Raw genomic sequence first — 17,664 nt, 5'->3', positions numbered from 1 at the left:
AAAGGTTATAAACAAATTATTTTTTACGGCCACATACATTGAATGGGACGCTTAAGTTAACGGCTGTCACAGTAGATGGCTACACTACAGCCTTTTAATAATATGTAGGGTTTTGTGTTGGTATGTTGTATGCTGTGTGTTGGTTTGCGCGCGAATTTCTAATTTATAAAATGAATGAAGTGGGTTATTAATGCTTTATATTTAGTTATTCTATTATCGTAAAGATTTATTGGTTTCTAAGATTTTGTTTATAATATAATTTCTCCTGAAACAGTTTAGACGTGTTTTTCTTTTACGCTCTAAAAAGTAACGATCATTTTTAATTTGATTAATTAAATTAATTTAATAACAGAATCCTAGAAACCAGTAGATATTTACAATAAAAGAATAATCAAACATAAAACATTAAAAAGCTACTTCATTCATACCAAAAATTAAACTCGCACGCAAAACATTCACACATGCGCACTCGTGCGAAACGAAGTGTGCGATACGTTACATTGCATGATAGGTCTATCCTCCACTTTGTCGATGGAATTACATTTCTCACAGCGCTTTAGTTCGCATATATCATCGCCAGATGGCTATACGTTCCACAGTTCGTGACACAAATAAACTTTTTAAATGCATTTAAAAACCAACAATTAAACAACATCGTTCCTCAAAATGATCGCGAAAGTGTTTCGCAGCCTACATAAATGACCTAGAAGTTTGCAACGCGAGTGAATAAATAAATAAACAATTTCTTATATCCATTAATCCATCGAAAGACGCACTATATAAATTAGTAATACTGTTGAATATCGCTGCACGAAGAGTTACAATGCTTCGGTAAAAAACGTAGACCCTCCGACTAAAAATATACAAACAAAGAGTATAATTATTATAACTACTTAACACACTCGCGTATAACACACTGTATGTACATATTAAATGGTACTTTAGAATTTGAATTTACATTCGGGTAATAATAAAGTGGCTGAAGCTTCGCGATTCGCACGATTGGGAAGAGGCATGACAATACCCCGGACAATACATCTCCCGCTAGTAGTGAACGGTCAAAAGGGTCTGCCAGGCTGAAAATGGTATTTCGATTCCCTAGCGCTAGTCGGAATTAAATGTCTTGAAGTTATCATCGCATCAGGGTCTCTCGATCCTCTCATTGTAGCCGATCGAATTAAAATCCGTGGTCAGCGAAACGTAACTCTTGCATCACTTGAGGCACAGCATAGCAGAAGACAGCGAAAAACCGTTGGTGGCTGTAGCCGTTAAATGGAAGACTAACGTAACCTAGACTGATAGCGTCCTTATTGGAGTTATCGCGACTGGATTTTGTCCAATTTCAAAGGTCCGCCGCTATTCAAAGAATATTATGCAAAGTTTTGATACGTGCGAAAGGTGAGCGTTGTCTAATGCTGTTTTGATAACTCGTACCATTGTTTGCATTCCGTTTAAACGGGTGCATCCCCAAAGTGTTAGATCGCCCAGCAATTAAAGCGGCTCTTTTCCGGATATATCCCAGCGGCGAATGAATACCTTTATGGCAACGATTCATCGAGCATTACCGCTCGCCCCGTTCTCTCCGAAACTTTCCCAGCGTCCCGTCACTTTATGTATCCCCTCTTTTTATAAATTTGTTTTGATTCGGCCCGAGGAGACTCCTCAATTACAGTTTCTGGTAAAATCCATTTCTTTGTCACGTAAGGGAGTTCGAAGGTGCTAGGGAGGGTTGAAAATTGTCTGCGCGATGTCTGTTTTCTTTTCGAGATTTTCCAATTTTTGTGATGTTCCTTTTCTTTTGGTCCATTCTTTCAGGGAATAAAATAGTTTGACGACGAATATATAGATCTAAGAATGGATCCTGCGACAGCCATAGCTAATTCTAAGGAAAATATTCAGCCACTGCGGTATGGTCGGAACGTCGCTCAGTTAGGGACTGCGCTAAGAGCGCAGGAAGATGTGGATGCTCAACAGTTACTTTTACAGGAAAGACAGTACGTTTGAGTTACAGATAAGTAGCTAGTCCGTGTAATTACGCGCTGACGTAACGTATTTCCTGTGCCCAGGATGTACGAATCGGCGATAAAGAATTACGAAGGAGAGGACCCTTTAGAGAATTGGTATGAATATATACTCTGGATAGAGCAAAGTTACCCGAAAAGTGGACACGAGTCGCACATCTGCAGACTGCTGCAACAGTGCTTAGCTATATTTGAGAAGGAGATAAAGTACCATCAGGATCGTAGATATATACGTCTCTGGATCAATTACGTAGGCAGTTTTGAAAGAGATTTTCTGAATTAGTAAAGATAGCTCCCCTTACCCGCTGTACTTAAAGCAAACTTGGTACTTGCAGATAAGTATGCAGAAGAATCCACTAGAACTATACCAACTTTTATATAACAACGGAATCGGGACTATGGTCGCGGATATGTACAGAGCATGGGCTTTCGAATTAGAGCAGATCGAGGACTACAAACGCGCCGACAAGGTTTATTTAATGGGCTTGACTGCCAAAGCGGAACCCCAGGACGAACTGGATTACGCTCATAAGTATAAATCAGAACATACGAACAGATGTCGGTGTATCGAAATCGAATGAATCTTATGCTCTCCTTCCAGGAATTTTCAACTCGCAGTTGCGCGCAAGACGTTGGGTCACATGGAAGATCGTAGCGAAAGATCACTGTTCGAGCAGCGTCAAGCTTTCAGTTCGTTAAAGGCAATAAAGGCTGGCAAGAGGGTGGGTAGCGTACGCATCGGGCATCGCGTACGCGAACACTTCCCTGGCACCGTACCGCAAGTCTCCGCTGCGGTGCACAGTGCTACGTCGAATTCCAGGGTTCATATATATCAGGTACACGCGTATAACCAGATATCAAAGGCGATAACGACGTGCGAATACATAGGGACGTTTTAACAGGAGGACGTTTCTGGCGAAATGAAAGGTTCGAGTATACTAGACCACGTTCCAATAGAAGATACCGTGCATAAAGAGAATACTATTAAACCCGGCCCGTGGAATGGCAATGGAAATAAACGATGCCCGCTAATGACAGCCATTACGAAGTCAGCTTTCAAAGGTACGATCTTATGAAGAGCAAGTTGTTCCCTGGAATTGTAACGAAGACTAATCTGTTACTTAAAATTACAGTTCACGAGGATCAACCAGAGGAATTCGATGCGGGGAAAATAAGATTGTTTCCGAACCACACGTATTTTTTTGATGGCAGTAAAAATACCTATTTAACAGTGCCTGCATTTGTACCCGACGCTCCGAACCCAAATATCGTATTAAGGCCACATTACCCGAAAGATTTAGTGTACGCCAACAATATGGACCTGAGTATGGAGGAAATACGTGCCCAGCGGTATCTGCAAAGGTAACGTTTACTCTCAGCAATCGTCGCCGCGGCGATGAAGCTTCCCGTAATGGTTACGATCGTTCGAATTCCAGGGGACAAGTTTTAGAGAAGAAGCTAGACGTGCAGGACATAGGGGAAGCCGAGCAGCACATTCACCACAAGTGTTTCGAAACCGAGCACCAGAGGCACAACGCGTCTCTGCAAGAGATGCTGAGGCAGCGGCAGGAATACAAGCGGCAAGAGGAGCTGACGGAGAGGCACAGAAAGATGCAGCAGCAAAGAGAGGCTGAACAGCTTGAGATGGATAGGCAGAGACTCCAGGCTGAGCAGCAGGAACTCCAAAGACAGCAGTACGAAGCCGAGAGCCATGCTCTGCAGAATCAGAGGCGCGAGGCGGAGCAACGAGAGTTGGAGAGATTGGAGGCGGAGAGGATCGAAGCCGAAAGGATGGAAGCGGAGCGGCTCGAAGCGCAGAGGATGGAGGTGGAGAGGCTCAAGGCGCAGAGAATGGAGGCAGAACTGAATACACAACGAAAACTACAAGCCTCCAATTTCATGCACCAGCATCACGCGACGTCCTTGACCGCCGAACCCGAGGAACACTTGCTCGGCCAGAGTCTGACCGTTAACACGAAGGAGGCGCTGTCGGTGGTGCAAGACATGTGGCGTTCCCCCGAGCCAGTGCCCACTACTCCAAACTTTCGCACCTCCATGACACCTAGAATCCCCGATTCTAAGATGCTGACGCTAGGCTTCGACATACATATGGATAGTTCAATGACTCAGCACGCGATGTCGAGTAGCAAGCATCATTCGGGATACGGCATACAGCCTTATGACGACCAGGAGAATCATCAGAACTATTCTGCCCATCAAAGTTATTCCAACCAGGAGCATCACACTGCTTACGGCAGCTCTGGATTGCATAACTCATACCAGTATCAAATGCAGGTACAAATACAGAGGACGTACTTGAAAGTTCTTTTAAGAAATCTCTTTATTAATTCCCTTAAATGGTTGGTTACAGCAGCATCACGAGCAACAGTTGCAACAATCCCATTCCCGGCCGCATCATTCGCAGCACCATCAGCAGTTAATGCAACCCCACCCGCAGGCTCACGTGGTGCCGCATCATCAAACATCCCTTTCTCATCCGTCGCACCTGCAAAGCCACAGCCACATTCAGCACCATCAGCCTCATCCACCTCATCAACCTCATCCGCCACATCCCCAGCAGCATCAACCGTCGCCTAATCAACACCTTCACCATCAACCGCACCACCAGCATATGCAACACATGCAGCACTCCGTGTACGGTAACATGACGGCGGACGATATCGCTTATCAACAGTACCCGTCGCAGCTGGAGTCTACGTTGCTGCAGCAGAACGTGGAGCCCCAGAAACAGCTTCATTACTCCCCGTACAGCGAGCCAGACATAGAGACCAGCAAACCGTACCGAATGCCACCAGAGTTGCCCTATATAAAGTCCCCAGGGATGAATCGTAGAGACATCAAGTACCTCGAGAGCGCCGAGAATAAGGAAAACGCTATCGTCGTCGACTATAACGGACCAATGGAGGATAACATGACGCCGAAGCCGCCCGATGAGAACAATTTGTACATCGACGAAAGCCTCGGTATTACACCCTTGTCGGGGAATAATGATACATGCTTCACCGACGCGTTTAACATGCAACTGAGCAGCTCCACACCTATGACTAACCATTTTCGACAATCTTACAAAGCAGCAGAAGGGACTCCGCAATACTCGAATCAATGCACCGCGCCACAGTCGTACGTAATCCTCCTCGAGGCCGTCGCGCATTTTGGCGAAGCGAAGAGAAAATATTATAAACAATTGCGCAGCTACAATTTATTATTATTAATTTCTTCGATTCGTTTCGCTTCGCCAAAATGTGTGACGGCCTTGAATCGTGTAATTATCGTTGCTTCTCCCCAGGTTTGATTTTCTCATTCATACGATTTTATAGGAATTCAGAGGCGCCCAACGTCGAGGGCGAAGATAAACTGAGTGTAATCCTAGAATCGACTAGAGAATACATCTCGAGCAGTTCTGGTAGTAGTGGTGGGCACACGAGAACCACTGCATTAGGTTTTACATTTATTAAGGAAGACTTGGCTCCTATAAAAGAGCAGTCCATTAGTCAAGGTACTTTAATCGTTATGCCCCTTTCTCTCCGTAACACTGCGCGTGTAATAAACTATCTTTTGTTCGCGAAGGTGAGAACGAAGAATCTAAAGATGTTACCCTGTCGGCGAATCAGCTTTACGAGCAGAAGCTTCAAGTCCAAATACAAGCCGTGCATGCTCAGAGTCCGCGCACCGTGCAGCGCAACGTGGATCAAATCACTTCCGAGATCAAGAAGAACTGCGACCTACGGAAGTCGATTAACTTTAAACTTAACGAGATAGAAGAGCAGGAGAAGGTCGACACGATGGAGTGCGAGGACCATCCCGAGCCGATGGAGCAAGCGGAGGAAGACAGCTTTCAATTCCCATCGGGGGATATAAATCCTTTCGATAAGATCTTAATAGCCACTCTTCTAAAAAAAATAAAATTCCCGCAGCCACATCACGCAGAGGGATACGTGAAACTAGACACTAATTTAAATAAGCTTGTGCCTTCTCCTATGGTTATGCTTGGTCAGTAGAAACAACCATTGCAAATGTAATCACAATTAAGGGGTCATTCTACTGTGATCCGCCGAAAAATCAAGCTATTTTTAAAGATCTCTTTCGCAGTAAATACGTAGAATGACCCCTTAACTCCATATATATAAAACGCTTGGTAATTTCTAATCGTTTAATATATCCAGGTAACGAAAAGTACGATTTGGAAAAGTGCCTTGGAAAGGGAATGTACGGTACAGTATTCAAAGCAGTGAATCTGCAAACAGGCCAGACGGTCGCTCTGAAAACTCAAAGGCCTGGCTGGGTTTGGGAATTTTATATAACTAGAGAAATAAAAGCTCGCCTGACTAATCCGCACATGGTATTGTATAACTTACTCTCTTTATACCTGCAGAAATTTCTCATCCACCAGTACACGTGCCCTTTTCTCCTTTCAGTTGCGTGGATTTATGGATGTCTCGATGGCGTACGTTGCCAATAACAGCAGCGTACTAGTGTCGGAGTACTCGAAATTCGGGACGCTGTTAGCGGTAACGAATCAAATAAAGATCGCCACGGGTAAACCGTTGATGGAGCACTTAGCTATATTCTTCACAATTGAAATGCTGCAAATCGTGGAATACTTACACAAATGCCAAATAATACACGGGGACATCAAGCCGGACAATTTCCTGCTGATGCGTTTGTACGTGTTTAATTGCGACCGATCCGCAGCGTCCAGCCAGATCCGCGTAACCAGCTCGTTCATTTTGCAGGCCCACAGAGGACGTGAGGCCAACGATACAGCTGATAGATTTTGGATGTAGCATAGATATGAGCCTGTTGCCAGAGAACACGACGTTCACCCAGGTCATAAAGACGGAAGACTTCACGTGTATCGAGATGCAAACTGGTCGACCATGGACGTACCAGACTGATTTGTATTGTCTAGCCGCGACCAGCCACTGTTTGCTATTTGGCAATTACATGAGAGTGTCGAAGGTTGGTGGCCGATGGTTCATCACCTCGAAATTACAAAGGTATTTATATCTCGATCAAATCGATATTCTGAAAGTTACGAGGAAGATCCGCGGACTCACGGAAGTACATACGCGCGCAGGTACATGAAGAAGGCTGTATGGGAGCAGTTCTTCACAGAATTATTGAACATCGAATCCTGCGACAAAATGCCGGATTTATCGAAGCTGCGTAACATGATGGAGGAGACGTTAGCGCAAATGACGGACGGGCAGCTGAGAATTAGAAACTTTGCCAATATCTTGAACAAACGATAACACTTGCTGAATGTCCTGTATCGAATGTTATGTCCCACTGTGTGCACATATTTAGAGGAGAGCCGGACGGATGGAGAATTAATGTTATTATGCTATTTATTATAAAAAGTTAATATTACGGTGATATATATATATATACATATATATATATGTACTACACAGTTAAATAATACCATGAAATGCACTTTTATGGCCTGCTTCGTGGAGGCTTTAACAGACATATACTGCTTGCACATAATCAATTGTACTAGAATTACTGGACGCTCGATTCGATTAAAAAGGAATGGTAAAGCTCGAGAGGGCAAGGGGGAAGGTAAAAAAACTTTTATATTAATGACATTTTGTGCGCCATAAGTTATAAAAATGTCTTTCGAAATACCTCGTGACGCAGTACCTGGATGTTAGCATCTGTCACGTAAACGATGTAAAGGCAGATTTGTATAATAAAAGTTGAGTAAAAGCAAGACTTCGAGAACACGAATATGTAAAGAAAAAAACAAAAAAAAAGAATATTTATAATACAATGCGCCTGTGATAAATGCGGGCTGTTTATCTATGTATGTAGTGTTTATATCGTATATATAAAGTGAACCATTTCTTTTTTTTTTGTTCGTTCTACGGATATCACAAATTTCTTACGCGCACATTACGCATTTTAACGTGATTGTATTAAAAGGTTTACTTTACTGTCGCATGTTCTGTAAAAGAGACCAAAAGAATAAAAGTATTTATTCCGCAATTAATTGATCTCGATGCGAACATCTCGCTTGGTCTTTTTAAGTATTTTTAATCGTGTGTCATTGCTAATGAAATAGTGCAAGGTAAAGCTGCAAGTGACATGCAACATCGAAAGGTGTATGATTTTTTACGCGTATCTCTTTTTTTAGTATGTTTTCCGACAGAACAACAAGACATTGTTTTAAGAGATCCTTTTATTGAATGTGCAGGCTTATTTGCCAGTATCCACTAAACAGGCCTTTAGGTAGCGCAATATTTTATAAAACGGGAATCTATTGTATTAATCAAACGCGCGAACAACTGCAATTGCCGGGTTTGTGTTCAAACGATCCGATCATTAGACTTTGTAAAATGCACAGGAACACTAGGTTGTCTAGTATTTGAATAATAATATAAATACATGTATAGGCATTAGGAAGCGTAAAAGTAATAATAGACAGCCTACTGTTCTCATTGGAATATTTCCGAGAGCATGCCTTATCTTATTTTGAATCGTACGAAATATAATACACATATGGATGATCATGGTTGGCATTAGGTTTAGTTACAAAAGTTGAGCCGAGAAAGCGACCGCTCTCTCCATAATAGGCGATCTTTACTACCACTAGTTTACTTATTTTTATAAAAATTAAAAAAAAATATATATTTCGCTTTTGAAAGCCAACAAAAGTTTATGTTCTATATAGACATCTTGGTGCGTTATCGTTAAGCGTAAGTCACAAGGGACACTTCTATTAAAAACTTCAATTCCGTTACGTACAACTATTTACAATAATTAATCGTCAGTTTTAAAAGTTCGCCGTACAGCGACCGTAAAAATATCGGGGCTGGGTGTACCATCGTTCGTGAGAAACATAATTACAATAGAACATTGCACAAGTGCACAACTGTCATATTCGTAAATAAAATACATTTAATTCTTTCTCGTCTCAAGTCTTGCCGTAGAACTTTCGATTCAATAAATATAGCAGCAGGTTCACGTTCACTTTCGCCTTGCCGAACATGTCCATGATCGGCGAGCCTTCGAATTGCAGCTCGAGCAACTTTTGTATGTCGATGTCGACCTTCTCCATTTCCACGCCCATGAACTTACAACGCACGCTGAACAGGCCGCTGTGTTCTGTCGGGCTGATCTCGAAGATCACGTTCTTGAACTGCGAGTGCGGAAGCCCGTCCACCTCCAGCAGCACTCCCTTTTCCTGCAGCTTCGCGCCGGAATACTTCAAGGTCATTTTGGACCTAAGCTTGCCGTGGCTATTCTTCTGAATGGCCTTGAACGCTCGCAAGGATCTGTGAAGAAATTTGCATCCGTCACGTGCCGCGAAGCGCACTCGAACAGAATTAATGTACGTACCCTTTCCCTGTATGTAAATTCTCCAAACACCGCTGTATGTATTCGTTATAAAATTCTACCTGCTCTTGGTAATATTTGCATTTCTCCTCCAACCTCTGCTTTGTCACGCGCAGTGTCTGTAACTCCTTGTTCCGAATTATTCGGTACTTCCCCTTGTTACAAAGATCTTTGGCCACCGCTGTTATGATGTTCTGATACCCGTCCGTTTGACTCACCCATCCACCGAGCTCCAGTTTATTCAGATAGGCACGCAGCTGGAGCTTGCAGTCATTTAACGACGAGCTGGAAATGAATTTACGTTTCATCTGCTCATCTCATCGTTCATTCAAAGTGCCAGTACCTTTTGTGAATGATGTTTAAAGTAGGCGACACACTGGAACACTTTACATCGTACAGTTTCTCTTGCACGGGCGAGCAAATGGTTTCCAAAGCTTCCACCAACGTCTGGCCTTTCAGAAATTGAAGCACGGAGACCAGCAGCTCCTTGGTCTTTATGAAAAGTTTGTTTAAATTCGCGTCCTCGTCTTCTGGTACTTGGAACTTGTTGGTGAGTACTAGGCACACTTCAGTCTTCCCGAATCGTGCTAAATTCGCCTCGCACATGGCGTCGGCTAACGAATCATTCTAATGTAATATCGCATCAATTGTAATGCGCTATGGTATGTAGTTTCTTACAGATTCCAAGTAAAGATGCGACGCTCGGAGCGGGGCCTAGATCGTCCAGCAAATCGTGCAAAGAGTCCATGGGATCTGGGGCTATCGAATCTTGGTATTCTAACATGAGGCAGTGGGTGTCGCAGATTTCCTGGAATTTCCGTAATTAATATCTGTTACCGTTATTCGATTCCCAAAGAGCTCAACTTGCCTGCAACGAAATGTAGATCTCGGGCTTGTGGATGAGCGTAGCTTCGGTGTACTCGTGAATGGAGAAGTGCTCTTCCAAATCTTCTATGTGACAGCAGTACCGAAAGAAGTTCTTGAATTTCTCGTGGCACTCGATTATGAATGGATTTAAACAGACCAGATGCGTGGCCTCCTCGCCGAACTGAAACAAGTTGTGTAAACAGATCTGCTTCTTTCCTTCTCAGTACAGGATATCACGATCGTCGTATTCAGCTTCGTTACCCCTTTTTTGGAAGCAGCAAATTGCAGTATCTTCGCGATGCTGGCTAAATTTCGCCGTTGGTCGTTGGACAATGATCTGTCGATCGGTAGCGTGATTATGTCGAAAGCATCGGGAGCAACGATCGCAGCGTTGATGAAGTGATAATAGATCAGATTCCCTACTACTTTTAGTATATCTTTCTCCGGCGCGTTCGGGAATTTCTCTATCAAGGAGTCGTTTAAAATCTTAGCCATGTACAGCATTCCGTACGGTATCAGATCTCTGGATTCAGTGATCTTGGTGAGGAATTCTAAAACGGTACTCTGCAACAATTGTATTCCATGGTTCAGTCTCACTCGCACTTGTTCGTAATTTAAAGCTTGTTGCGGTGTGACAGTGTATGGGAGATTCCTGTAGAATAAAGCAGCTGTAAGCACTAATACTTCGCGGGTTTACTTCGCTACACTCACAGTGTTTCCCCAGTTTCCATTTCCAACTGATTTCTCCAGCACTTGTAAATATCCACGGGATTGGTCTCTATGCTCAGCGACCGATCAGCCAAGACCTTCTCGATAATTGGCCCCACAATTTGTCTCAAAGCTCTCTGACCGTTTAACTGCCGCGCATAATTCACCACCATTTTCAGAACAAGAGGATTTCCAGTCACAACTTCGGATGGCTTTTGAAACTTGGATCTAGGTATTAAATTACGTTAGTGGATTACATCGCATCCTTCTGTGAAGTAAAGACTCGTACCTAATTTCTTCCTGTAGCGCGCTGCCAAATAGTTTCAGTAACAAATAGTCTTCCCTGATGTTCGAGCCGAAGTTGAATAACGTCAAGATTACATTCTGAAGAAACTTGTTCGTTTTGCTTTGAGGTAAAAGGAATAGAAGCTTGGACAAATACGTGGGATTAGTTTGCAGCGCGTAGAACAAGTGCTGATATCCCTCCAGCATCTTCCGACCTTCCTTCGTTAACGATTTCAGGCCTTTATGCAACAGAATGCTGTCCGTTAAGGCATTCTTCTGTTCTCTGTTGGACTGCTTCTGCTTCGCGAGCGTTTCCAAGCTTTTCCCATGCGCCACGACATCCTGCAAAAAATTTGTTCATCTGCTTAAGTACGATATCTATGGCAAAGAACAGAATTAATATAATATTTCGAGAAGCTTTACTTGTAGCGTGATTCTGTTTTGAATAAGCAAGCCAATTTTTATGTCCATGCTATCCAGCTGCTGCGACAGAGTCTGATTGTGTCGTATGCTTTTCACCACCTCGTGTTTCAAGTGCTGCAGCAATTTCATCGTAAAGATTAAGTCATTAAACCATTATTTAAGAGGCCGAAGGTTTCGTACCTGTAACTGCAAGTCCCTATCGTAATCTTCGGCATTGAAGTTCAGAATTGCTGAGAAATGTCGGACAACGGGGAAAGGCGGCTTTTCCATGTACAGCAGTGAATGGAAAGCACGTCTTTCCGAACGACCTCGCCACAAAGCTTGTATCTTTGTAATCTTTTCCTCCTGAAACGTATAAACAAATACGATTTCGTTAGATAAGCCAGCGATGTTTTTATTATGTCACGCATCGATTTTGAATAAAGCTACAGATATAGATTACATGTTCCTTGTAGTGGTCCAATATATTCGCAAATTTTGATTTCACTTTCATATATTTATTTCTATATCTTTCTGCGCCCTGCTTTCGTTTTTCTTCTATTATTTTCATGTATCGTTTTCGTTGAACTATACTCCGCCACCATGATTGTATTTGAATGATTTTGTCCACGTTGTCGTAAAAGTACGAGAATTTATCCGAGATTCTCTTTCGCAGTAAGTATCCTCGAATGTAAGCTTGAAACCGAATGATCGTCTTATTTATTCTGTGCTTCTCGTGTTCTTTCACGGTCACATTCTTTATTACCCTCTGAAAGTAATACGTATTTGTTATTTAAGCTACTTCGGTTTACTTATCTTAAAGATCTTACTAATACCTTTATGTCATCCATGTTAACATAATAGCTTTCCGACAGATTTCGCGGACAGTCCCAAGTGTAATTGTACCTCTTCAAGTCCAAGTACGAGTCGTTGCCTTTCGGTGTAACGTAACGAACAAGCGCGCAATCGTTATCCTCTTGCTGAAATATGATACAACTTATCGATTGTAGAGTACAATTACAAAACCATTCGTTCATTACCTTCATCTCTTTCAAATCGCCCAGATTGTGAAAACATTCCGTCTTGTAATTGTCTGGTATCTTGAAGCCAAACGCTTGAAGGCAATCAATCGTGAACAACATATCGTTCCTCTGTAGACCTAAATTCACTTGCGACAGAAAGGTGCACGCTGCGAAGAAACGACGATGTTTTACCAAAACAGTTTGAATTCGATCGAATAAACTGAAGCTATAAACGCGACATACCGTTTTGAACATTCTCAGCCTCCGTGGCGACTGTTTTCGCTATAGCTTCGACATCTTCCAGCCACAACTCGGAACCATCGAAATGTTTCTCGGTTAGACACTTTTTGAACAATCGTAGGTAAAGTGACGCGTCGTCTGGCGACGTAGGTTTCTGTAACTTCAAAGCGGTATCTTTCAAAGCATTTATAACGCCACTTCGATCGTTCTCCACAACGGCCAAGTTTAATTGGCGTAGCACTTGTATCACTATAAAGAAAAGGGCAAGTAAAAGGAAAGAATGTGTAGGAGTTACGTGCAGGATTTACGCAACGTACCATTGTCATCGTTTTGACATTGTAGATTCACAACGTCGATACACTCTTGGATATCGATGTATGTTAATACAGGACAGTCCTCGGAGATTACTTGCTTCTCGCACCGAACTGCTGCCAGGGCTGTATAATATTTCACTTTATTCTCTTCGTCCAGTCCCTAAAACACGGCCGATGTAAAGATATCTTCTTGATGCGAGTGAACGAAAAGAAAGCAGGGGCGGATTTGTATATAGACTAAGTAGGCTGTAGGGCGGCAAATTTTGGGGCGAAAGAAATTGAAAAAGGTAGCAGTGTTTATAGTTTGGGGTGATATTTAAACACAGAGGCTTTAGTTGGCTTGAGGCAACTTTAAAAACAATTAGCAATGACTCAGATACGAGTTGCCATATTGAATTAATTTTAAAATTGTCTCGACTCTTTTAAATTAAAATATTTCATGATATTTCACGAAAAGGGCGACAGACGCTTGCCTAGGCGCGCCAAATCGCCAAATCTACAAATCCGCCCTTGAAAGTAAGAGCAATTATACTCACGGAGATGTGACAATCGGGATTTGACAATGCTTGATAAACCAAATCTGGATTCTCAGTGTCTACAGCCTTGCTGATTTTTGAGATCAATGACAGTATACGCACACTAACTACTATATCGCTGTATGAAAGGTCGTTCTATTAAAGACATCGTTTATATTAATAAAAATCAATGACAGAAGTACAGCCTTTATTCTTTTCCATATTTCATTTTTACCTGAGATTCTAGACGATCGACTTTCATTTCTTCGTAATACAATGGCATCGCGAATTCATCGACCTTCTCCCTTAAGCCAAGATCAGGGTTTGCCAGAATGTTATAAAATTCATGTGGCATACTGTTTTGTAACGTTAAATTCAAAAGCTTAATAGCTTCATCACCTGCCGCGGACAAAGCATATTACAATCGTAAACAGTTGAATGATTTCTGCTGTTACTTACGCATCCCAGATTTATGCGCCGCTTCGTTTGCTCTATCGATTCCCTCCTGGAGTATCTGCTTCCAGTGATGATTGCTTTCTGAATACGTATTATTCCATTCGGAGCTTTCTAGTAACTGCATTAACTGCTCTTTGTACAATTCTGCATTCTCGTGTAAAACGTTCTGTCGAAAGAAAAGATATTTATGAATAGACTACATGTACAAAGCAGGGATAGAAAAAGTTCTGGAACTTTTTCAATATGTTCCATTTAAAACATGGACTGCGGAACTTTTTTTAAAAACGTTCTCACATTATAAGTTCCCAGGAGAACCGATAAAATAAAAGTTTTTGAAAATAAAGGTTCTAGTTGGAATGGAGCTTATAGAATATAGAAATAAAAAATCTTCTATAATAGAAACAGATATTTTGTTAACCAATATTAAAAAAGTTCTCAATCGTTGTAACGAATACTGAATACTATTCAATGGATAATACTACAACAATATTAAATAATTATTACAGTTAAATTGATATTCTGAATGTGCTATTTATTTGTAATACTTCCCTACGTAGATATTTTTGAATCTGTATAATAAAAGTTCCATGGAAACAAGTTTTATTAGAACGTTTATTAAAAAAGTTTCCATAAGATAAAAAATACTTATGTTATGATTTTCATACCTTTTATTAAATAAACATATGAAGAATATGATATTATACCGTTAAATAAAACTAGTACCTAATACTTTAGTATTTTTCTTTCTCTTATGAAAACTTTCTTAGTAAATGTTCTAATGTAACTTGTTTCCATGGAACTTTTATTATACAGATTTTAAAATATCTGTTCCATAAGAACACTTTTTAAAGAAATTCCTAAAGGTAACATTTTCTTCAATAAAAATTCCATAGGAACAGATATTTTCTTAAACGAAACATATAAGTTCTAACAGAATTTTTTTAAAAATGAGGGTTCGAGAACTTTTTCGATCCCTGGTATAAAGATGTTAGGGAAGTGGTTCATTCGAATAAAATGAAGTCATTCGAGAACAACGGCTAAACTTTCATTCGATTAAAAATTCCGAATAATGCCCAACTCTGATATACCTGTAAGCATAAAGTAGGTGTTCTCAGAGCACCCATGATTTCATGATTTTTATGATGGATAGCCTGAATTATCTTCTTGACCGCGCATTGGACTAGAACAGAAATATCAATAATCAAATGAACGATACCGTTACGAATAATCACTGTTACACCGTAACTCACCATTAACGTAATTTATATGTCCCTGGATTTCTGCTTGAGTCAACAGTTCGTCGTACACATCTGGTACATAGCTATCATTAAGAGACTACCAAAATTATATTGATTAATGAGATGGAACTGTCGTATTGCTATTCCTTGCTAATTTTTACTCACTCTATTAAGCGCAGCCTGTGCCTTAGAATCTTTCGCTTCTAGCAAGGAGCTGCTGTATTCTTTTATATAACGGGGCATCACATTGATTAACTGTACCACCTGATGCTGCAGCGCCTTTAATACTTTCTCACGATCCTTAAAGAGCAACAGTTTATTATCCTAAATTCAAATTCTTTTAGAAACACAAGCAACAGCTGTACCTTCTCCGCTACGGCTTGATTAATTGCTATAACCGCAGCGTGAAGCGTCGCCGCATCGATCTCCATGCTATTTGCCAGCAGACCACCAATTTTCTGGAACGAAGGCATCTGAATTCCATACTTCTTCAACTCCTTACTAACGGCATTTATTTCCTCGTCTGAAAAACATAGGATACTGTAAGATTCTGCGGTTCCTCTTCGGACGCGCGTAGCTCACGTAACAGAATCAGAAGAGTACCAGTAAAATTCACTTTTCCATACAAGTCCTGAATCTGCGGTGCTTTCCCCAGTTTAAACAAATGAGTACTGAGAGCGTGAATGCAGTATATCACACGGGGCATATTCTTCTTATCGTAGATATCAGTCGTCTCCGGTTGGAACGTCTATCGAAAAGTTTTTCTTATTACTTTGAATAATACCAGATGATAAAAATGTTCTAATTGTTACGTAACGGTCGCGTACTAATGGCAGTTGCATGGACTTTAAGGATCGTAAGAAATGATTAATATTGTCCGTATGCCGAAACTGCAGACCACCCATCATGTAACGCTTCTGTTCGTGGTCATATATTTTGTTATAAGACAGAGTCCCAGGTGCCATGAAGTGGGCAAGCTTCGCCAAATATACCCCGTTCCTTAAATTCTCTTCTAACTCGGTGGTAGGTGGAAGCGTTTCCCTCAAACAAGCCTCCATCCATCTGTAAAACGAAACGAGAAATAGTACTCGCTTATCAACGGCTCGTTAAGAGGCTTACTTTTTAGCTTCTTCTAAGTGACAGAGGTACTCGTAGGCAAGCGTCTTTTGCCGCTGCTCGTCCATTTCCTCGGCCGATTTACGCACGTCCGTCCCTGCGATACCTTCTTTTATGAATAAAGTACTACATCACAGATTTCACGAAAGTGCCGAAAGTACAAGTTTCTGAGTACACGAAATGGTATCAGATTATAAAGGGAATAAAGTTCCATCAGAATTTACTTCTCTTTTTTAAGCATAATTGGATAATATTCAGGGGTATTCCAGTTATTCATATTCCTCAATGTATTCCTTCTAACTGCAACCACTCATTTCACACGAAAACTTATCTTGACACTTGTGTTAAAGACCACGTAGAAGAAGAATTATCTACTCACGCTTACCGCTCGTCTTACCTCTCTCATGATTAATTAATCTGTCATAGGTATCGATCATATTAGGTGACGGAAGAAACACAATTAACAAGGAAAACAGTGACAATGATACTCGACGATGGAGCGGGTACGTTAAATTCGACGGATTCAAACTTGTTCAAAATTGCGAGTACGAGTGCCACACTGGCTAGTAATGCCAACTGAAATAAGCCTCGATCTCGAATGCTATTGGATAGCGAACTGTTGCGAATATCTTATTGGCTTTCTCGGTCGCGCGAGTAACATGCACTAGGGGCAAACTTCACGTTCCATCAGCACCTGATATTAATTTCGCCGGTACGCAATATTATATCGTTTGAAAACGAAAATTATGAATGACGTGAACAAATTGGCGAGCTGCAAATACAATTTGGTTATAGACGCATGTATCACTGAATAGTTTACAGTCATTTGGTGACGGAGACTCCGCTCTGAAATTCTTATGAAAGGTGGTCCTCTAAACTCAAAAATCGACATGAAACGAAATCCTAAGGATACGTTTTTGAGATATCGCCCGATGAATGTTTTGGTAATTTTTTAAGAGAACGACCCAACGTTTTTGGCCATATCTCGCGTTCAAGTTGACCGATTTGATCGCGACAACTCTTAAATTAAAGGTAATTAAATTGCATACAATTAGTTCCTACATTGCTTTCTACTCGGACCAATAGTTTAGGCGGAATCGAGCAAAACTTAAGATAAA

At 41.3% G+C, this 17,664-nt stretch overlaps 2 protein-coding genes across 9 annotated transcripts; one reads left to right on the top strand and one right to left on the bottom strand.

The window, feature by feature from the left end:
* The first annotated feature begins 849 nt into the window (after positions 1–849).
* LOC143369146 (uncharacterized) lies at positions 850–8,074 on the top strand. 4 transcript variants are annotated; one of them, XM_076812670.1, is made up of 15 exons: positions 850–1,348; positions 1,816–1,994; positions 2,067–2,271; positions 2,357–2,553; positions 2,623–2,857; positions 2,924–3,083; positions 3,155–3,383; positions 3,458–4,316; positions 4,393–5,162; positions 5,360–5,538; positions 5,610–6,032; positions 6,206–6,381; positions 6,458–6,705; positions 6,776–7,039; positions 7,120–8,074. In XM_076812670.1, exons 2-15 carry the CDS (start codon positions 1,855–1,857, stop codon positions 7,292–7,294), a joined length of 4,260 nt encoding a protein of 1,419 aa, XP_076668785.1. In that variant the 5' UTR covers positions 850–1,348; positions 1,816–1,854; the 3' UTR covers positions 7,295–8,074. The 4 variants fall into 4 exon arrangements, with proteins under 4 accessions (XP_076668785.1, XP_076668787.1, XP_076668784.1 ...); XM_076812672.1 differs by having other exon boundaries at positions 850–1,398; positions 4,396–5,162; XM_076812669.1 differs by having other exon boundaries at positions 851–1,398.
* A 134-nt stretch (positions 8,075–8,208) lies between these two features.
* Positions 8,209–17,103, bottom strand: LOC143369145 (ras GTPase-activating-like protein IQGAP1). 5 transcript variants are annotated; one of them, XM_076812664.1, is made up of 26 exons: positions 16,926–17,103; positions 16,550–16,643; positions 16,258–16,492; positions 16,034–16,178; positions 15,796–15,953; positions 15,596–15,730; positions 15,443–15,527; positions 15,281–15,372; positions 14,196–14,358; positions 13,972–14,135; positions 13,758–13,892; positions 13,225–13,381; positions 12,911–13,156; positions 12,686–12,834; positions 12,482–12,625; positions 12,109–12,414; positions 11,847–12,011; positions 11,667–11,780; positions 11,248–11,585; positions 10,962–11,186; positions 10,512–10,902; positions 10,252–10,431; positions 10,062–10,191; positions 9,727–9,997; positions 9,387–9,668; positions 8,209–9,322 (listed from the first exon to the last, which is right to left on the bottom strand). In XM_076812664.1, the coding sequence occupies exons 1-26, from the start codon at positions 16,981–16,983 to the stop codon at positions 8,962–8,964; spliced, it is 4,923 nt and encodes a 1,640-aa protein (XP_076668779.1). In that variant the 5' UTR covers positions 16,984–17,103; the 3' UTR covers positions 8,209–8,961. The 5 variants fall into 5 exon arrangements, with proteins under 5 accessions (XP_076668779.1, XP_076668778.1, XP_076668781.1 ...); XM_076812663.1 differs by having other exon boundaries at positions 16,550–16,652; positions 16,932–17,103; XM_076812666.1 differs by having other exon boundaries at positions 16,932–17,103.
* Positions 17,104–17,664: the final 561 nt, after the last annotated feature.

Source organism: Andrena cerasifolii, chromosome 5, assembly GCF_050908995.1.
Source record: "Andrena cerasifolii isolate SP2316 chromosome 5, iyAndCera1_principal, whole genome shotgun sequence".
NCBI lineage: Eukaryota > Metazoa > Arthropoda > Insecta > Hymenoptera > Andrenidae > Andrena > Andrena cerasifolii.
The sequence above is the reverse complement of the archived record's forward strand: the minus strand, read 5'-3'. Positions and strand labels throughout refer to the sequence as shown.